The 22,722-nt window shown below is 40.6% G+C and overlaps 1 protein-coding gene across 3 annotated transcripts in view; it reads left to right on the top strand.

Moving 5' to 3' along the window:
• NALCN (sodium leak channel, non-selective) overlaps positions 1 to 22,722 on the top strand; it is a 930,735-nt gene that overhangs the window by 26,487 nt on the left and 881,526 nt on the right. The window contains exon 2 of one of the 3 annotated variants that reach the window (XM_077297075.1): positions 10,370 to 10,459. The exons of 1 other annotated variant lie outside the window; for it this stretch is intronic. In XM_077297075.1, the coding sequence (XP_077153190.1) occupies positions 10,457 to 10,459 (3 nt within the window). In that variant the 5' untranslated portion in view covers positions 10,370 to 10,456. Of the gene's footprint in view, positions 1 to 10,307; positions 10,460 to 22,722 lie in introns of all 3 variants that reach the window. One more of the 3 variants, XM_077297074.1, reaches the window with a different exon arrangement.

The following is a 22,722-nucleotide window of genomic DNA, read 5'->3' as shown; positions in this document are numbered from 1 at the left end:
AGTCTTCAGAGCTCGTATGTCTGCGTCTGTTCTCTTTGTCTCTTCAGCTGAACTGAAAGTAAAGTTACTATCCAGAATACTGTCTCCTGCTAGGACCTTAGAAAAACACCACCCTTCATTAGCATAAGATAAGAGCCTAGAGTAAACAAGCTATTTTGTTCAGCATTACACAGTAATACAAGCAGGTAAAACACAAGGAAAATGTGAAAAGTTGACATGTAAATTGAACTACATCTATATGAACATCAGGGTAAATAAGACAGAGTGAAAAAATTATGCACAAAACTTTATAGCAACATTTAGTGACAAAAGGACCTCAAAATATAGTAGGGAGTCAAAATGACTCCCTTCAGTAGTTCTTGGTAAATTTTGAAAAAAACGCGCAAATTTTTTACCAAAATTATTTATTCTCACAAAATCTTTTTTCACATCATATTTGAGGAAAAGTCACCGAGTTTCAAGCCGGAATTCTGAAAAATGTAGTCACAGAAGAGAAATAAAAAACGAAAGGAGTCAAAATGACTCCATCAGTAGTTCTAGTGTTAAAAATGCCAGAAAAAAATATATGTACAAACTAACACATAGTAAAATGCTTTTTAATATACAGAATATCACATTGGTAAATGTATACCTACTCAGTGCTGCCCTACTCACAGTGGTCAACACGTGGCTCACTGAGGTTTTCCTCTTGCAGCACTGCTGCATCTTAGGGTGGTTTCCATTTTGCCTTAGGGGAGGTGGCCGATCTCTGCAGGAATTTAGCCCTGCTGTGTCCTACACCGATTAGGTCCATGGCCAGTTCTCTGTCAGCAGGCTCTGTATCTGGCAATTTATCCCATCATTCTTTGCCCGAATGTTAGTTCCTAACCTGTTTGTTCAGCTATAATCCGTTTTTTGTTTGTCTGTTTGTTTCTCCCGTTATTGACCCTGGCTTGTGTACCCATCCTATCTGACCTCTCCACTCCTGACCTCGGCTGCATATCCTATACCTGTGCTGCCTGTCCTGACCTCAGACCGTCTGACCAAGTTTTTGTCTTTGCCCTCCTTTACCGCGTTCCCGTGTCTCTGAACCTCAGGTCAGCTGCAGTAGTCCTGAGAACTGCCATAGAGTGCTACCTGTCGAATAACTGCTGCCAAGCCTATCCTCACCATAAGAGGTTTTAGAAAAAAACAGGTAGTCGCTTAGACAGGCCCAGCCAAGATAAGCCTGGCCAAGGGCAGTGGGTTTACATCCACTAGCATTACACAGAGCAAAACACTTTGTGAAAAGGGACACCCAACAAACATTCATATGACACTAAACTTGCTTTATCGGCACAACTCCTGAAGCTGTATTTCAGATCTGTATGGCCAAGTTCAAGCCAGGTTTCACTTTGTGCTCAGCACTCCCTCCGGGGGCTACATTTGCATGCTAGAGGTAAACATAGTCATGTTAGCACAACATCTTATAGACTCCAGTGTACCCACCTAGCTTTGTAAGAGGAAGATGCGTCAGGAAACTGCCAGTGGTGTTTTTCCTTGCTGCCGACGTGTTTTTTTGTTTTGTTGTTTTGACATTATGTATACAATAATGAGCATCCTCTAAGCCAAAGAATAGTCAGGGATCTTCTTTTACAGTCACTTTCAAAGCCAGAAGAGGTTAAAAGAAGAAAAAAAAATTGAACATATACACAGACATTTGTGTATACCTTTAAAAAGATTAAAGTTTTAACTTGTGCTGTTTGCTGGACACAATAGCACTACAAACTCAGCAGAGAGAATAACGAGATGTGAGCCTTCATTTTATTTTTATCCTTATAATTAAATGTTTGTTTTTAAGACTGAAACACAAACACAATAGAGAGAAATGGAAAAGTTGTTCCTACCTTTTCAGGATTGTATTCCTGAAAATGTGCCAAGAACTGAAAGAATCAGAATATTGTGACCAGAATTTATAATCACAGAGTTCATGGCTATGATCATTATATTCTAACTACGGTAGATGGTGGCCCGATTCTAACGCATCGGGTATTCTAGAATATGTATGTATGTATGTATATAGCAGCCATATAGTATATAGCACAGCCCACGTAACACAGACAGCCATGTAGTATATAGCACAGCCACGTAGTATATAGGATACACGTAGTATATAGCAGCCACGTAGTATATAACACAGCCCACGTAGTATATAGCACAGCCACGTAGTATACAGCACAGCCATGTAGTATATTACACAGGCCACGTAGTATATAACACAGCTACATAGTATATAACACAGCTATGTAGTATATAGCACAGCCACGTAGTATATAGCACAGCCACGTAGTATATAGCAGCCACGTAATATATAACACAGCCACATAGTATATAACACATCCCACGTAATATATAGCAGACACGTAGTATATAACACAGCCATGTATATAGGAGCCACGTAATATATAGCACAGCCACATAGTATATAACACAGCCCACGCAGTATATAGCACAGCCCACACAGTATATAACACAGCCCACTTAATACAGCCACGTAGTATATAGCACAGCCACGTAGTATATTGCCCAGCCACGTAGTATATTGCCCAGCCACATAGTATATTGCCCAGTCACGTAGTATATTGCCCAGTGACGTATATTGCCCAGCCACGTAGTATATTGCCCAGTCATGTAGTATATTGCCCAGTCACGTAGTATGCACCATATCCCTGTTAAAAAAAAAAAGAATTAAAATAAAAAATAGTTACATACTCACCTTCTGGAGCCTCCGGATCGAAGCGTCCGGTGACCGATGCTCCTCGCACGCATCGGTCTGAAGATTGCATTGCGGTCTCGCGAGATGATGACGTAGCGGTCTCGTGAGGAGCATCGGTAACCGGCCGTTTCGATCCGGGGGGCCACCAGAGGGTGAGTATGTAACTATTTTTTATTTTTTAATTATTTTTAACATTAGATATTTTTACTATTCATGCTGCATAGGCAGCATGAATAGTAAAAAGTTGGTTAACGCTGCTATTAACCCTGTGTGACCGAGTGTGTTACACTGCGGTCAACGCTGCCTTTAACCCTGTGTAAGTGCTGACCGGAGGGGAGTACGGAGCGGGCGCTGTGACCGGAGGGGAGTACGGAGCGGGCGCTGTGACCGGAGGGGAGTACGGAGCGGGCGCTGTGACCGGAGGGGAGTACGGAGGGGGCGCTGTGACCGGAGGGGAGTACGGAGCGGGCGCTGTGACCGGAGGGGAGTACGGAGCGGGCGCTGTGACCGGAGGGGAGTACGGAGCGGGAGCTGTGACCGGAGGGGAGTACGGAGTGGGCACTGACTGCGGGGAGGAAGGAGCGGCCATTTTCTTCCGGACTGTGCCCGACGCTGATTAGTCGAGGCTGTTTTGCCATGACCAATCAGCGACTTGGATTTCCATGACTGACAGAGGCCACGACCAATGAATATCCATGACAGACAGAAGGACAGACAGACAGAAAGACGGAAGTGACCCTTAGACAATTATATAGTAGACTAGACTGTGGCCCGATTCTAATGCATCGGGTATTCTAGAATATGCATGTCCCCGTAGTATATGGACAATGATGATTCCAGAATTCGCGGCAGACTGTGCCCGTCGCTGATTGGTCGAGGCAACCTTTATGACATCATCGTCGCCATGGCAACCATTATGACATCTACGTCGAAACTGTGCCCGTCGCTGATTGCTCGAGGCGAATTCGCGGCAGACTGTGCCCGTCGCTGATTGGTCGAGGCAACCTTTATGACATCATCGTCGCCATGCTGTGCCCGTCGCTGAATCAGAGACGAGGGATTTCCAGGACAGACAGACAGACAGACAGACAGAAAAACCCTTAGACAATTATATATATAGACTAGACTGTGGCCCGATTCTAACGCATCGGGTATTCTAGAATATGCATGTCCCCGTAGTATATGGACAATGATGATTCCAGAATTCGCAGCAGACTGTGCCAGTCTCTGATTGGTCGAGGCCTGGCGACAAACCGTCGACCACTCCATATAAGGTATGGTCTACAAACCGCCAACCACTCCATATAAGGTATGGTCTACAAACCGCCGACCACTCCATATAAGGTATGGTCTACAAACCGCCGACCACTCCATATAAGGTATGGTCTACAAACCGCCGACCACTCCATATAAGGTATGGTCTACAAACCGCCGACCACTCCATATAAGGTATGGTCTACAAACCGCCGACCACTCCATATAAGGTATGGTCTACAAACCGCCGACCACTCCATATAAGGTATGGTCTACAGCGGGATTTCCAGGACAGACAGACAGACAGACAGACAGACAGAAAGACAGACAGACAGACAGACAGACAGACGGAAAAACCCTTAGACAATTATATATATAGATTTGAGACTGGGACAGAGGTTCACCTTCCAACAAGACAATGACCTAAAGCATACTGCTAAAGCAACACTCGAGTGGTTTAACCCCTTCATGACCCGGGGTATTTTCATTTTTTTGTTTTCGTTTTTCGCTCCCCTCCTTCCCAGAGCCATAACTTTATTATTTTTCCGTCAATATGGCCATGTGAGAGCTTATTTTTTGCTGGGCAAGCTGTACTTTTGAACGACATCATTGGTTTTTGCATGTCATGTATTAGAAAACGGAAAAAAAGTGCAGTGAAATTGCAAAATAAGTGCAATCCCACACTGGTTTTTTGTTTGGCTTTTTTGCTAGGTTCACTAAATGCTAAAACTGACCTCCCATTTTGATTCTCCAGGTCATTACGAGTTCATAGACACCAAGCATGAATAGGTTCTTTTTATCTTAGTGGTAAAAACAAAATCCAAACTTTGCTAAAAAGAAAAAACATAAAAAAAAAAAATTTGCTCAATTTTCCGATACCCGTAGCGTCTCCATTTTTCGTGATCTCGGGATGGGTAGGGCTTATTTTTTGTGTGCCGAACTGACATTTTTAATTATACCATTTTAGTTCAGATACGTTCTTTTGATCGCCCATTATTGCATTTTAATGCAATGTCGCAGTGACCAAAAAAACGTAATTCTGGCGTTTCTAATTTTTTTTCTCGCTATGCCGTTTAGCGATCCGGTTAATCCTTTTTTTATTGATAGATCAGGCAATTCTGAACGCGGCGATACCAAATATGTGTATATTTGATTTTTTTGTTGTTTAATTTTGAATTGGACGAAAGGGGGGTGATTTAAACTATTATATTTTTTATATATTTTTTATTTTTTTCATATTTTATAAAACATTTTTTTTTTTCTTTTGCCATGCTTCAATAGCCTCCATGGGAGGCTAAAAGCTGGCATAGCCTGATCGGCTCTGCTACATAGGAGCGAAGCTCAGATCGCTCCTATGTAGTAGAATTACTGCATCGCTATGAGCGCCGACCACAAGGTCAACCCTGGGTGAGTATAATCTAACCTCTTTTTCTCATCTTTCAGGATACATCGGGGGGCTTATCTACCGCATTACAGAATGCTGTAGATAAGCCCCTGATGCCGGTGGGCTTAGCTTATCTTCGACTTTGGGGCTGACAGGTTCCCTTTAATGGACCACTTGCTGCAGTTTTGTGTAAAGAATCTTTCGCTGAGTTTTTGGAGCAAAAAACTCCAAGTCTTTGAGGAGGATTTGGAATGTTTCCACTCAGTTTATGCTCCAAAAACTCTTGATTAAACTGTGTGAATATACCCTAAAGGCACATTAACAACATCCGCCGTACATGAACCGTGCTAGTCAGTAGCGGGTGTATTGAGAGGGCTCATGCGTTGAAAGTATAATAGAAACACGTGACCACTTCTTTATTGTTCACCCACTCTTGGTTTTGACTTCCAAATATTGATCTAAAATACTGACCAAATACTGAACGTATAAACATGGCCTAGCACACAACCATTATCTGCCAGGTATGGGGCAAGCTTACAGCCAGTTCCTGCCTCTAACAGCTGCTGGTGAAGTGGCGAGTTCCTCCTGTGACTGTTAACCTATTACATGCTGCTGTCAATCTCTGTTGGCGGCATTAACAGCGCACCTGCCAACAGAGGAGCTCTGGTGAAACCCAGCCTGTGGCCGGTCTTTAAAGGTGACTATCATTTTTACTACAGGTGCTTCTCAAAAAATTAGAATATAATCAAAAAGTTAATTTATTTCAGTTCTTCAATACAAAAAGTGAAACTCATATATATATATAGTCATTACAGACAGAGTGATCTATTTCAAGTGTTTATTTCTGTTAATGTTGATGATTATGACTTACAGCCAATGAAAACTCAAAAGACATTATCTCAGTAAATTAGAATAGTTTATAACACAAGCTTGAAAAATGATTTTAAAATCCGAAATGTTGGCTTACTGAAATGTATGTTCAATAAATGCACTCAATACTTGGTCGGGGCTCCTTTTGCATCAATTGCTGCATCAATAATAATCTTTAATAATAATAATCTTTATTTTTATATAGCGCTAACATATTCCGCAGCGCTTTACAGTTTGCACACATTATGATCGCTGTCCCCATTGGGGCTCACAATCTAAATTCCCTATCAGTATATCTTTTCAATGTGGGAGGAAACCAGAGAACCTGGAGGAAACCCATGCAAACACTGGGAGAACATACAAATTCCTTGCAGATGTGGTCCTTGGTGGGATTTGAAACCAGGACTCCAGCGCTGCAAGGCTGCAGTGCTAACCACTGAGCCACCGTGCTGCCTCAATGCATTGTGGCATGGAGGTGATCAGCTTGTAGCACTGCTGAGGTGTTATGGAAGCCCAGGTTGCTTTGATAGCAGCCTTTAGCTCCTCTGCATTGTTGGGTCTGGTGTCTCTCATCTTCCTCTTGACAATACCCCAGTCTCAGTTTCTTCCTGCATCATTGAGTCTGTCAGGGAGAATTAACATGTCCGGACTTTCTTAATCCCACAAATCCCTGATATCACAGGCCGAGAAGGTCATGAGTACCACTTGCTGTGATCATTGAAGCGAACCTCTCTCTGCTGCCCCCTATTATCCAGACAATTTCATGATTCACCGACAATCAACGGAGAAGGTCCCAGCCTGTGCACACCACTAGGCCAGCTATCGGAAAATTAACGGTGAGCATACGGCATATACACCTCCGGATTCCAACACATGGAATATGTGTACACACACCGGTATGGTCACAGCTAACTCTCAGATAACCCCAGACTACTTGATGCCACCACCACTCTGTCTCGGTCGAATGGACACCGTACGGTAGCTTATGGCTTTGAGGCGTAGTTTACAGAATAGAAGGAACAGAACTATTAAATTTTATAATTAATTCAAAGGGAGGCAGTTTTTGTGAAAAATAGCAAAAGATTTTACAATGGGGACAAAACAATACAGCATAAACAGTTATACTTATTGAGTATAATATAAGGGGGCTTGTCTACAGCATTAGAGAATGCTGTAGATAAGCCCTGAAAGGCAGTGGCCGCATCTTATAGCGGCAAAATCTGCTGACAGGTTCCCTTTAAGGCATCTAAGACAATAATAGCAGTTGGTACTATTAGGGTATGTGTCCACGTTCAGGAAACGCTGCGTTTTTGACGCAGCGCTGAGCCGCAGCGTCAAAAACGCAGCGTCCAGATGTTACAGCATAGTGGAGGGGATTTAATGAAATCCCGTCTCCACTGTGCAGTAAAAAACGCATGCGTTTTTCCCGCAAAAACGCACATGCGTTGCGTTTTTTCAGAACGCAGCATGTTACTACAATGAGCAAAACACGCAGGGACACCGCAGGTGACCTGCCAGTGACCTCAGGTGCATTTTTGGTCAGGATTTTACCTGCATAAAGTCCTGACCAAAGCCTGAAGCAAACCTGACCGTGGACACATACCCTTAGACTTCAAATTGTAATACAATACAGAGGTTATAATATATTTTCAGTCGCAGACATTACTAAGGATTTTGAAATGAGTACTCAATAATGAAGAGTTATAAAGAAGTGAAAATATTAGTTTATTTACAATTTGAAAATATTGGAAATATGGTTTTTAGTATAGAAAGGAAATGATTAATACTATTATTACCCTCCAAAATTAAAGGTCTTTTTCCTAGTTTTAAACTCTTAAACAATATGGTATGTAATGGAGCTGCAGTCTATAGAATGTGTGTTATTGGCTCCTAAAGGGCCACTGTCACCCCCTCCAGCCGTTATAAACTAAAAGAGCCACCTTGTGCAGCAGTAATGCTGCAGTCTAACAAGGTGGCTCTTTTAGTTTTTGATTCAGTTATTCCCTCAATAAAGCGTTTTAAAATTTGTACAAAATAACCTGTCCTTAGACCTGGAGGCGGTCCGAAGCTTCCTCTGTGAATCTCCCAACGGCCGTCACTCTTCTCTTCTGGGGATGTGGTCACCGCCCCCTGTGCGCTGTTTCTTCTTAAATCCGGCGCCTGCGCTGTGCGTGCCTGCCTGGGGCAGGCGCAGTCTTCATTGTCCGTCATAGGTCAGATCCAGGGTGCCTGACTGCGCCTGTGCGGGCAGTGCGGCAACCCTGTTGCTGAATCCCCGCCCCGCACTGTGTTATTCATTATGCACAGTGCGGGGCTGGGGTTCCTGGGCATGCGCACTGCGCTGTTCAGACGCTCCCCCAGCTCAGACGCTCCCCCAGCTCCCCCGCCTTCCAGCGTTGTTATTTGCGGCTGCTTCATTCCAAACGCTGGCAAGGAAACCTGTATATTACGGCAATGCTGGAAGGCGGGGGACCGGGGGAGCGTCTGAACAGCGCAGTGCGCATGCCCAGGAACCCCAGCCCCGCACTGTGCATAATGAATAACACAGTGCGGGGCGGGGATTCAGCAACAGGGTGGCCGCACTGCCCGCACAGGCGCAGTCAGGCACCCTGCATCTGACCTATGACGGACAATGAAGACTGCGCCTGTCACAGGCAGGCACGCACAGCGCAGGCGCCGGATTTAAGAAGAAACAGCGCTCAGGGGGCGGCGACCACATCCCTAGAAGAGAAGAGTGACGGCCGTTGGGAGATTCACCGAGGAAGCTTCGGACTGCCTCCAGGTCTAAGGACAGGTTATTTTGTACAAATTTTAAAACGCTTTATTGAGGGAATAACTGAATCAAAAACTAAAAGAGCCACCTTGTTAGAATGCAGCATTACTGCTGCACAAGGTGGCTCTTTTAGCTTATAACGGCTGGAGGGGGGTGACAGTGGCCCTTTAAAAGATTAAGCCTGAATCCGGTCATCTACAGTATATAAAAGCTGATCATTTGTCTAAAAAAGTGAATGTTTCAAGATAACATGATTGCACAATTTCAAAAGTTTACCACCATTGCAGGACAAGTGGATCTAGACCTTTAAATCCCCTGTTAATCACACATATTTTCTAAGCCTTGGAAATTTGATTTGTGCGTTTGCCAAGTGACACTGTAATTGCTGCTCTAGAAGCAGTAGTAAAGGGCTTTCAGTGGTAATTACATATTTTTACCAATAACAACACTCTAACCCAAAGAATACAGTTTTTTAGCAGCTTGATAAACAGCTGTGGTTGTAAATGGCACAGGGTCTGTGGTGAGCGTAAAAGCGACAAAATCGGAGAGCTATTGATTGGTAGATTTCATGGGAACACTGTACAGGGGCTACCTATTGAATGCAGGTGCGAACAAAGATGGCTGTAGTTTGTACCATTGTGTTCTGGTTATAAATAGTGCAGTTAATAGAGGAACTGATGCCTTTTCCTCTATAAACATATTAAGTTACTTAGTCATGGGATCATGGAGCATTGATGATGAGAATGTCTACAAAACATATAAAGTTGTATCATAGTCTCTTCAAAACTTTGTGAAAACTTTCAAAACATGTTCACCTACAATAAAGTTCTTACAGTAGTTCTATTCCATCCTTCTCTAAGAAACTGCCACCCATAAAGATTTTGTAGTGGTTTTCACCTCTCTTCCATAGACTCCTGAATCTCAATTCTGCACAACTCGGGAGATTTGACCTTCAGGCGATTACACATTTTGATTTAGTGGAGTGGAAGGGGAAAGTTGATCGTTGTTGTTAGGATTATTCTATTATTAGATCCCGAAAAAAGAGATGAAAAGTAGTTACTGTATACTTGAAGTCATTGTAATGTTTGTTGCCTGTTATACGTGTCAGATTCTTTCTTGGTTGTACATCATTGCATATATGTACTTGTTGGGAGGGAAAAGGGTTTGTGGTTTTTAATGTCTATTGTTTTATTTTATACGGTTAATTGTGTTGCTTGGGGTGGGAGGCTATCATTTGTTTTGGGGGTCAGTGGTACTCTCTGAATATTGCCCACTTCCTGCCTTATTGTCAGCTACTATACAGAGCATGGAACTGGGCTGGCTGCTCGTTCTCTAACCTTACGACATCTGCAAGGCCCCGCAGGAAGAAGCCAGAGAGAGTGAGACGGACTTGCATACAATAAGTGGAAAAGCTAGAGAAGAGCAAGAGAATCATATAAGCATGGTATGTGCTGTTGTATTCGTACGTATAGTACATTGAAGTTTTCTTCTAATTTGTGTATACTTGCATTGTATTTAGTGCTACAACATTGCTTTGTTTTAGCCATACTACATTATATATATATATATATATATATATATATATATATATATATATATACAAACAATCAACTAACAAGCGTATTTTTATTTCTGCATTTTTGATCTTTCATTTTAGTATTCTTTAAAGGTCATTGACATGTTAAAACATTCACATGTGTTTTCGAATTTAGTTATACTCACTCTCAATCAAAAGTTGTTTTTCTCTTTTGTAGCAATGCTTTAAACACTGAATATTTTATGTCCCTTGCAAATTACAATAGGAGTGGTTTACTGTGGAAGTCTAATCTGTTACAGTGCTTTGTGAAAAGTATTCACCTCTTTAGCATTTTATGTGTTATGCTCACAACCTGGATTTTCACTGTTTTTTTGAAGGTTTGCATCAGTTCATGACATGAACTTCATGTAAAGAACTTGCCTACAACTATGAACATTTTTTATACAAAAAGTGAAGCAAGCAACAAATAGGACAAAATAACTGAAAACTTCAGTGTGCATAAATATTCACCCCTCTAAAGTCAGTACTTTGTAGAGCCTTCTTCTGCAGCAATTACAGCAGCAAGTCACTTTGGATAAATCTCTATGAGCTTTCCACATCTGGTCACTGGGATTTTCGACCAATCTTCAAGGCAAAACTGCTCCAGATCCTTCAAGTTAGATGATTTCCTCTGGTGAACAGCAACTTTCAAGACTGACCACAGATTCTCAATTGGATGAAGGTCTGGGCTTTGACTAGGCCACTCTATACATTTGGGGAGTCTCCCACATGTCTTTTGGCAAACTCAAAATGAGCCTTACAATTTTTGTGTGTAAGTAAAGGCTTTTTCTGCCCACTCTTTCATAAATGCCACCTCTATGGAGTGTACAGCTTGTTGTGGTTGTCTGGACAGATACTCCAGTCTCTGTTTGGAACCTCAGCAGCTACTTTAGAGTTACCTTTGGTCTCTGTGCTACCTCTCTGATTAATGGCCTCCTTGCCCGGACTGAAAGTTTTGGTGAGCAGACCTCTCCCAAGTTTTTTGTGGTACCATGATCTTTCCATTTGATGATAATCGATTTGATGGTTCTCCAGGGGATCATCAGAGATTGGGTTATTTTTTTATAACCCAACCCTAACTTGTACTTCTCAAGAACTTTTTTTCCTGACTTGTTTAGAGATCTCCATGGTCTTCATGGTGTTGTTCGGTTAGTGGTGCCTGTTAGTTAATGGTGTTGCAGCCTCTGTGGCCTTTCAGAAAAGGTGTGTATATACTGACAGACCATGTGATATTTAGATTACACAGAGTTGGGCTTCTTTTCACTAAGCATGTGACTTATGAAGGTAATTGCTTGCTCCAGAATATTTTAGGGGCTTCAAAGCAAAAGGGGTGAATACATATGCACATGCCAATTTTTGCTTATTTGATTCCATACATTTAATTTTTTTGCCTTAATTTCTCTCACTTCACTTCACCAGCTTAGACTATTTAGTGCACACAAATCTGATTGAAAAATATTTAAGCACAGGTTGTAATGTAAAAAAATAGTTAAAAAGCCAAAGGGGTGAATACAAACCACCTTAGCTGTTGTGTAAAGCAGAAATATAAAGTAGTGGAGCATATGCACCATCTTATTCTAACCTTCCTTTTGTAAACCCTGAGATTATTTTAATTCTGTTATTACAGTGCTAATAAAACTATCTTGCAAACTCATTTCATTGAGGCACTATATGCCGCATATTTCAGAGAAAAAAAAGTTAAAAGGAACCTGTCAGCAGTTTTGGCCGATATGAGGTAAGGCCACCACCTCTCAGGGCTGATATACAGAATTCTATAATGCCGTATATCTGTCCCCAACCCAACCTGAAAGAGAAGAAAAACATCTTTTATTATATTTACCTGTAGGGCGGTCCAGTCCGAGGGGTGTCGCTGGACATGGTCCAGCGTCTCTCTTCTTCTTGCCATGCTGTCCTCCTTCTTGCTTTTTATTGATAAATCCTCCCTACATCATCCTCACATTCTCCCCTGCACCGCGCTCCTGCACAGGCGTACTTCTCTGCCCTGACTAGGGCAGAGTAAAATATTGTGGTGCGCATGCATTGGGGCTCTTTGAATTTGACCTTTCCTGGCGCCTGCGCACTGCAGTACTTTGCCCTCAACAAGGCAAAAAGGAGGGCGTTGATTGTAAGAAGATGGGAGGTGCCTCACCAAGCACATCGACACCCCTCGTACCACGTGAGTATAATAAAAGCTTGTTTTCTTCTCTTTCAGGTTGGGTTGGGGGTAAATATACAGCATTATAGAATGCTGTACATCAGGCCTGAAAGTTGGTGGTGTTATTTCACTTTGGGTAGACATGGTGACAGGTCCGCTTTAATGCTTATTCAGTGCTGCATTCATAATTCTACAGCCTTGCAGAACTTAATTATTTTGGTTCAGTATGCTTTCTTCATCTTCAGAAAAAAGGCAAGCAGAATGTGATAGATACACTGCCAACTCTGCATTTCAACTGGAAAAATAAGCAGATGTTAGAAGAGAACTACTCTCTAATTTACAGTTCACTTGGGTTTTCAGCATTGGCTCTGGTTGTGACTATCAGAATTCTGAATGCAGCATCGGACTATAAGGCTGTGTGCACACGTTGAGGTTTTTCCGCATTTTTTCGCTCTAAAAACGCATAAAAAACGCATACATTATGCATCCCATCATTTAGAATACATTCCGCAATTTTTGTGCACATGATGCGTTTTTTTCTGCGAAAAAAACACATCGCGGTAAAAAATGCAGCATGTTCATTAATTTTGCGGATTTTTCGCATTTTTCCCGCTATTTAATGCATTGGGAAGCTCCAGAAAAAAAGCGTCAAAAACGCACAAAAAACACGTTAAAAAATTCGAAAAAACCACGTGTGGATTTCTTGCAGAAAATGTCCGGTTTTGCTCAGGAACTTTCTGCAAGAAATCCTGAACGTGTGCACATAGCCTAATACAGACTGAAGTTGATCAAGAAGATTTCTGTGCCTTGGTCCAGGTCCTGTCTGCTCCTCCATGGCAGCCAGTCCAGGGCAATCTTCACTTCTATGCTGGCACCCTTAGTCTGGAATCCTGTACGACTCTGGTGATGATGTCACAAGATCTGGTAAACATCACAGGCACCTAGGATGCCAGCTTGTAGAGGTACAAGCTGCTTCCATAGAGGACCAGACTGGATGCCAGATAATGGCAACATGAATCTTTTTGCTCAATTCTAATACAAACTATAACTGAAGTTCAGTATAAAATGAGTAATGCAATCTGTTAACAAAATAACTACCCTTTTATGCAAATTATTTTTGTATAAAAAAATTACTAATTTCAGATCAATTTTTTTTTTATTTCTCACTCAAAAAATAACCATGTTCAAATATGCATATAATATTGTCTGTGTTTTTTACCTGTTGGCATAGAAAGCAAATAACAATTAAGGTAGTTATCCTTAATTAGAGTGAGTCTATATATATATTTTTTTGCTTAAAGGGAATTTGTCAGCAGAATTTTACCACCCGAACTACTTATATGCTCATATAGATGTTTCAAAGAGAAGATCAGTAACACCTTTAGGCCGGGGTCAAACTTGCGAGTGCAATGCGATAAACTCGCAAGAGTTTCTCGCATCAATACCGGCACAGCCGCTGGCACTCGGGAGCAGGGCGTTCTGCTGCATAGAAATACATGGAGCCGCACACTCCGGTCCTGAGTGCCGGGTATTGATGCGCGAGTTTCTCGCATTGCACTCGCAAGTGTGACCCCGGCCTTACCTAGACAGTTTGTTTCTCCTTTTCTAAGAAATCAGTATTTGAATTGATATGAAATGAGGCTGAAGAGCTATAGCAGATCAGAAGCTTCTATCACTAAAGCTCTATTCCCGCCCAGAGCCATCGCCTCTTGCTTGACTGACAGCCTCTTTGTTATGTGACTTCAAGCAAAGGAGCCATCAGTTAGGAGCTTCAGATCTACCATAGTCCTTCAGCCTAATTTGCATAACATTTCCAATTCTGATTTCTCAGTAACTGATAACTGAGGAATTGACTGGCCATGTAAAGGTATTGCTGGTCTTGTATTTGAAATGGCTACATGTGCATAAAATTACACGTCTATAGGGATAAAATCCTACTGCTGGCAGATTTCCCTTTAAACCCTCTTCGACATATGATATACTGTACTATAATTTTTGCTATGCACAGCAGTACTGTAGTATTGATGTATTCAGCACGTGCTAAAATGATCGCAGCTTCAAGTACGGACTAGCAAATCTTGCAAAAAAATGAAAGAAAATATGGAAAACTTTAAAAGTACCGTATATTAAAAGTTCAAATGAACTTATTTCCCTTATTAAAAATAAAGAAATGTCCATAAAAAAAACGATATATCAAGATATTAAATTACTTAACCGAATCAGTAAACACTGTAGTGAGAAAAAAAAATCAAAATTCCAGAATAGTTTTTTTTTGCCACTGCAACATCTGAAAAAAGTGCAATAAGTGGTGATCAGAGAATCTTATCTACACCAAAATGATTTCAGTGTAGACATCAGCTCACAGCATAAAAAACAAGCTCTCACACAGCTCCATTAACCAAATATTTAAAACGTTACAGGTTTTGGAAAAAGGCGACACATGCAAAAGATTTTTGAATTTATTAATTTTTTTTTTCACTTAAAATAAAAACCTATGCATATTTGATATCTCAGTAATCATACATCTGTGCCGATGGAAAAATAACAGTTATGGGTCTTGGAATAAGAGGAGGGATAACAAAAGTTCAAAAGTGGAAAATTGCCATTTCAGGAAAGGGGTTAGCAGATGTTCATTCCTGTGGCATAAAATAGGCTTTAAATTAAGTTTTTATTTTTTAAACATTCTGAGTAAAGTTGGGTTGAGTACTTTTCATTTGATGATGTCATTTGCTTTTTGACCATGACCATGTTCTTTTAGAGACCACACAATGTAATACAGGCAGTCCCTGGTTTACAAAGTCTCCTAGTTACGAATGTAAAATGTTAGAAAAAAAAGAAGATTTTCACCTAATTGCTCAGCTCTCTGGACATCCCGACTGCTCGCTTCCCGCTGTTGAGTCCTCTTCTTTCCGCCACTGCGCACCACATCTCTGCCTTCTTCTCTCTAGTCCAGAACTTCCAGTCACATCGAGGCCTGAGAGGTAACTGTGTGTTGTAAGGCTGAGAATTAAAAAGATGTGCACCGCAACGTTATGACGTGCAGTGACTAGAAGTACTGGCCTATAAAGAAGAGAACTGGACGGCAAGCAGCGCAGAGGCCAGAGATATAAGCAACAAGGTATCTTTTTTTTCTGCTTGCCGGCCCTGTTCCAACCTGCATACATATTCCGATTACAAACAAGCATACAGAGCCTATCTAGTTCGTAACCCAATGACTTCTTACAGAGCCTTAAAAAAGGATTCATACCCCATGAAATTGTCTACGTTTTTCACTATTCACCCGCAAACTTAAATGTATTTTATTGGGATTTTATGTGATACATCAACACTAAGTAGCAAGTATTTGTTCAGTAAAAAGGAAATGATACATGGTTTTCTAACTATTTTAAAAATGTAAATCTGAAAATTGGGATGTGTATTTATATACTGGCCCCCTGAGTCAATACTTTGTAGGACCACCTTTCACTGCAATTACTGCTGCAAATTGTTTGTGGTATGTCTCTACCAGCTTTGCACATCTAAAGGCGAAAATTTGTGCCCATTCCTCATTGAAAACTAGCTCTAGTTCAGTGAGATTGGATGGAGAACATCTGTGCAGAGTAATTTTTAAGTCTTGCCACAGATTCTCAATGTGTTTTAGGCCTGGACTTTGACTGGACCATTAAAAGCATAAATATGCTTTAAACTAAACCATTCCATTGCAGTTCTGGCAGTATGTTTAGAGTTATTGTCCTTTTGGAATGTGAACCTATGCCCCAGTCTCAAGTCTTTTGCAGCCTCTGTTTTTTTTTCTTCCAGGTTTGCTGTGTATATAGTAATTAGGAAAATACGGCACTTCTGGAATTCTGGTGGAGCATGTGTAAGATAACCAAATTCGTCAACTGCAATGTAGAAAAACTTGGCACTCATATAGGTGTATTTAAGAACTTATTTATTGATTGTAAAAATTTCAGAAAAAATAAGGCATATTTATTATTATTAAGTCTTATTTTTCTGGAATTTCTACATTTAGTAAATAAGTACTTGAATACACTTATATGAGTGCCCTGTATTTATCTTCATCCATCTTCTCATCAACTCTGATCAGCTTCCCTGTCCCTGCTGAAGAAAATCATCCCCACCATGATGCTTGATGCATGTTTGACCATGGTGGGGTGGTGTTTTGAGGGCGAAGTGTAGTGTTTTTTCTGCAATACAGTTGGAGTTAGCCCAAAAAGATCTACTTTGGTGGCATATTGGGAGAATACCTTTTTTCACTTGCCAGCTGTGTCCCCTAGGAAGCAAGAACAATTAGCTTACCAACAAGATGGGAATTAAACATACGGTACTTTAAAGGAAGCTGTCAGGTCAGATAGTGCTATTAACCTGCAGATATGTGGTTAATCTGCAGGTCAATAGCATCATAAAGATGCCCATCTGCTGTACTGAAAGTGCAAAAATAAAGCAAATTTTCACCTGGAAACTCCCAACTTTCAGCCATACAGGCATGCCAGTCACCGCTCTGCACACTGTGAGTGGTGGCTGCATGCATGGCCTGGTACTACGATTGACAAGGTGCTCTGCGCTGATGCACTACAATATCGTCTGTCAGTCAAAATGCTGGGCATGCTTATAGCCGCCGCTCACAGTGCTGCGAATGGTGTATGTAGTCTTGCCTGGATGACTGAAATCAAAGGGAAAATAAACTCCAAGCAAATGTGGTGCTAAGCACCTACGGATTTTTTGAATGCATCCACTTCCAGTGAAAAATGTTAATAAAAATTCATTTATTTTCTCAAAATAAAAAAATATATATATATATTTGTAAAATATTTTTAAAATACAGTACAATGCATTTCGGCTGCTATTTTTACAGTGCAGCCTTCATCAGGTAGCAAAAAAACCAAAAAACCCCCAAAAGAACAGACATACAATAAGCACTATAAAGTGATGTTACAACCTCCAAGTTTTCTTATTTATGAGGGTTCCTAGAAGGGATTAGCAGGGCGGGACCGGGGATCAGGTTCTGCTTTCCTGACGAATATCTACTTGGTATCCCCTATAAAGAAACTCATTTTTCTTAGGCCTGTCCCACACGTCCAGATAATTCCGGTACCGAAAAAAATCGGTACCGGAGTTATCCGTGTCCGTGTGTCCGTGAGCTCACGTAGGCCATCCGTGTGGCACACGTGTGGCAGCCGTGTGCCGCCTGGGTACCACACGGACCGTGCAGGAGAGACAGCGCTACAGTAAGCGCTGTCCCCCCAGCATGGTGCTGAAGCCGCCATTCATCTGTTCTCTCCAGCGCTCGCTGGGGAGAAGGGATGAAAAATCGTTTTTTTTTTGTTTTTTTGTGTTTCAAATAAACTTTAGGGCATCCTCCCCCCTCCCACCCCCTGTGCGCCTGGCCGCCGGCATTAAAATACTCACCCGCCTCCCTCGCAGTGTCCTGTCCTGGCCGCACCTTCTACTGTATGAGCGGTCACGTGGGGCCGCGGATTACAGTCATGAATATGCGGCTCCGCCTCCCATAGGGGTGGAGCCGCATATTCATTTCTGTAATGGGCGGCCCCACGTGACCGCATACAGGAGAAGCTGCGGCCAGGACAGGACACTGCGAGGGAGGCGGGTGAGTATTTTAATAACAGCGGGCGGGCGCACAGGGGGTGGGGACATGGATGGTTTTATGTTAAACACGAGAAACAAAAAAAAAAGGATTATTCATATCTTCTCTACAGCAAACGCTGCTGCAGAGAAGATATGAATGGCGGCTTCAGCACCATGCTGGGGGGACAGCGCTTACTGTAAGCGCTGTCTCCAGCACGGCACACGGACTGCACACGGAAAACATCCGTGTGCGGTACGTGTTTTACACGGACCCATTGACTTTAATGGGTCCGTGTAATACGTGCGCTCCCACGAACACTGACATGTCTCCGTGTTTGGCACACGGAGACACGGTCCGCAAAAAATCAATTATATCTGCATAGATGCATTGATTTCAATGTGTCTACGTGTGTCAGTGGCTCCGTTACGTGAGGAAACTGTCACCTCACGTACCGGAGCCACTGACGTGTGAAACCGGCCTTATATATATATATATATAAAAGAGCAATTTAGTACTTCTATTCTGTCCAAAATGAGCTTTTAAATACATGGTGTTACATTGTTACGAACAGTTTTACTACTATCATCTCTACATAAATCAATTCATCCCATAAAAAATAAAAAAAGTATTTTAAAAAAAAAATTCAAAAAAAAAAAAATTTAAAATTCCAAAAATAAATAAATAAATAAATAAAAAAAAGTAAAAAATAATTAAAAAGCAAACAAAAAAAACAAAAAAGGATTTTGTTGTTATATTAACCCATGTGCAATAGACTGAGCTATTTATGACAAACCCTTACACATTCTCAACTACATAATTAAGTCCATTTGGATAAAGGCTTTGTAACCTATATATCCAATATGACTCCTTACGGTTTAATAATTTGTTCCTGTTATTAGCCCCTTTTGGTATATGCTCCAACGGTGTGATCGTGATGCAGAAGCATTTATTGTGCTTCAGCAGGAGGTGACGGGACAGACTATGTTTAATCTGCCCGTTCTTTGCATTATAGCGGTGATTATTCATCCGGGCGCTCAATTCCTGGGAAGTTCGTCCCACGTATTGGAGCCCGCATTTGCAAGTCACTACGTAGATGACAAAATCCGTTCTACATGTGAGTCTCTGCTTAATCTTAATCTTGCTTCCCCAGTAGTATTAGATTGAATACTCCTAGCTCCATGGTTAATGATCTTACAACATTTACATTTATTTGAAGAGCATTTATATACTCCTGTATTTACATTCCCTCCATTCACATTGGTATTGTTTCCTATCATATTTTCTATTTTTGGAACCTCTCTTAATTTACTCTGAGCTACAATATTTTTCACTGTCGCCCCTCTCCTAAAAGTTACTCCCGGTTCCCTTGGAAGCATTTTCCCAAGAATCACATCTTTTTTTAAAATATACCAATATTTTTTAAAAATTCTCCTTATCAATACATTCCCTTTATTATAAGTTGTTATAAAATTAAACTTCCAAAGATTTCTCTTATTCTCCTCATTGCTTGCTGGCCGTTCTTTCCTTCTAATTTCCTCTGCATTACAATCTTTTCCCTTCCTACTTGGAAGACAATCCTCCTGTACTTTGTCCAAATTCTTTCTGTATGCTGCCTCGATTAATTTTTCTGGATATTTCTTATCCCTGAACCTTTTCTTCAGTATCGCTGAATGGGTCACATAATCTTTGGTGTTTGTACAGTTTTTTCTTATCCTTAAGAACTGGCTGAATGGTACATTAGTTTTCCACTTTTTATAATGCGCACTTCTAATGTCCACGTAGCTATTCGTATCACAGCTTTTGAAGTGCGTTTTTGTTATAATTTTCCCCGCTTTATGCCCCAATTCCAGGTCCAGGAACACAATTTTGTCCCTTCTGATGTATGACGTAAAGGAGATGCCCCAGTTATTTCTATTAAGAGAATCTATTAATTTACAGGCTTCTTCCTCCGTCCCGGCCCAGAAAATGATCAAATCATCTATGTATCTACGGTATAATAATATTTTTTCTTTGTATTCAGATGCATACAACAGCGATGAGGACTCGAAACGCCCCATGAAGAGATTAGCGAAACTTGGCGCTACCCGAGTCCCCATCGCTGTACCAAGGCGCTGCAAATAGAGTTTAACCTGAAACTCAAAGATGTTGTGCATTAATATGAATTTTAACCCTTCCAACAAAAATGGAAGGAGGATTGTCTTCCAAGTAGGAAGGGAAAAGATTGTAATGCAGAGGAAATTAGAGGGAAAGAACGGCCAGCAAGCAATGAGGAGAATAAGAGAAATCTTTGGAAGTTTAATTTGATAACAACTTATAATAAAGGGAATGTATTGATAAGGAGAATTTAAAAAAAATATTGGTATATTTTAAAAAAAGATGTGATTCTTGGGAAAATGCTTCCAAGGGAACCGGGAGTAACTTTTAGGAGAGGGGCGACAGTGAAAAATATTGTAGCTCAGAATAAATTGAGAGAGGTTCCAAAAATAGAAAATAATGATAGGAAACAATACCAATGTGAAAGGAGGGAATGTAAATACAGGAGTATATAAATACTCTTCAAACAAATGTAAATGTTGTAAGATCATTAACCATGGAGCTAGGAGTATTCAATCTAATACTACTGGGGAAACAATTAAGATTAAGCAGAGACTCACATGTAGAACGGATTTTGTCATCTACGTAGTGACTTGCAAATGCGGGCTCCAATACGTGGGACGAACTTCCCAGGAATTGAGCGCTCGGATGAATAATCACCGCTATAATGCAAAGAACGGGCAGATTAAACATAGTCTGTCCCGTCACCTCCTGCTGAAGCACAATAAATGCTTATGCATCACGGTCACACCGTTGGAGCATATACCAAAAGGGGCTAATAACAGGAACAAATTATTAAACCGTAAGGAGTCATATTGGATATATAGGTTACAAAGCCTTTATCCAAATGGAATTAATGATGTAGTTGAGAATGTGTAAGGGTTTGTCATAAATAGCTCAGTCTATTGCACATGGGTTAATATAACAACAAAATCCTTTTTTGTTTGTTTTTTTATTATATTTTATTAAAATTTTTTATTTATTTATTTTTTAAAAAAATTTAAAGGACTTTTTTGTTGTTTTTTTATTTTTTTATTTTTTATGGGATGAATTGATTCATGTAGAGATGATAGTAGTAAAATTGATAAAGTATTAGAGCGAATCATATTTATAATTATGTGTATACCTATACCTATACTTATAATGTTATGTTTGTTCGTAACAATGTAACACCATGTATTTAAAAGCTCATTTTGGATAGAATAGAAGTACTAAATTGCTCTTTTATATATATAAGAAAAATGAGTATCTTTATAGGGGATACCAAGTAGATATTCGTCAGGAAAGCAGAACCTGATCCCCGGTCCCGCCCTGCTAATTCCTTCTAGGAATCCTCATAAATAAGAAAACTTGGAGGTTGTAACATCACTTTATAGTGCTTATTGTATGTCTGTTCTTTTTGATTTTTTTTTGTTTTTTTTGCTACCTGATGAAGGCTATACTGTAAAAATAGCAGCCGAAACGCGTTGTACTGTATTTTAAAAATATTTTACAAATATATTTTATTTATTTTTTTTTTGAGAAAATAAATGAATTTTTATTAACATTTTTCACTGAAAGTGGATGCATTCAAAAAATCCGTAGGTGCTTAGCGCCACATTTGCTTGGAGTTTATTTTCCCTTTGAATTCGCCACCTATGTGGATCCGAAGCAGGATCAACACATAGTTCTCCAAAGTGAGCTGCACACCTTATCGGATTATACAACATACGGAGAAGAGTTGCCTAAAGAATTGATTCCTTGAGAATCTCAACGTGCATTTCTTACCGATAGAAAGTGAGCATAACCACAACTAAAATAATTTTTTTTTTAAACTGTTGGTAAAATCGTATTACGCTCAGAGGAAGCGCCGCACCTGTCTCTTTTTTTCCCTTTTTCCCTAAACCAGGGTATTTCTAAAGACTGGATGACTGAAAGTCGGTGGCTCCCTATAGAGATAAAGTTCATTTTCTTCCAACTAACCCACTTTCAGTACCATCAAGCACCTTCATAATTCTATTAGTCTGCAGATTAACCCTATATATGTAGGTTAATAGCATTATGCGGCTAAAAGGTTCCCTTTAAGATTCTAGAAACATCTGGAAAGAGTGCATAGAATGGTAATTTTATTTTTAAAGATTAACTTTTTTTTAACCTTTTTTTATTTCTTACTTGGCTTGCATTTTAATGCATAAGCTTTTTCTCGCACCATACTTTGACCTTTTTGCATAGGCTTTAGTGGATGATTTTGGTGTCACTAGAATGGTTAGGAATTAATGGACGGTATGTTGCGATTCGCTGCTGTGGGTAGAGAAG

The sequence above is a fragment of the Ranitomeya variabilis genome, chromosome 3 (genome assembly GCF_051348905.1).
Source record: "Ranitomeya variabilis isolate aRanVar5 chromosome 3, aRanVar5.hap1, whole genome shotgun sequence".
Taxonomy (NCBI): Eukaryota; Metazoa; Chordata; class Amphibia; order Anura; family Dendrobatidae; genus Ranitomeya; species Ranitomeya variabilis.
This window is presented reverse-complemented; position numbering and strand designations above follow the sequence as displayed.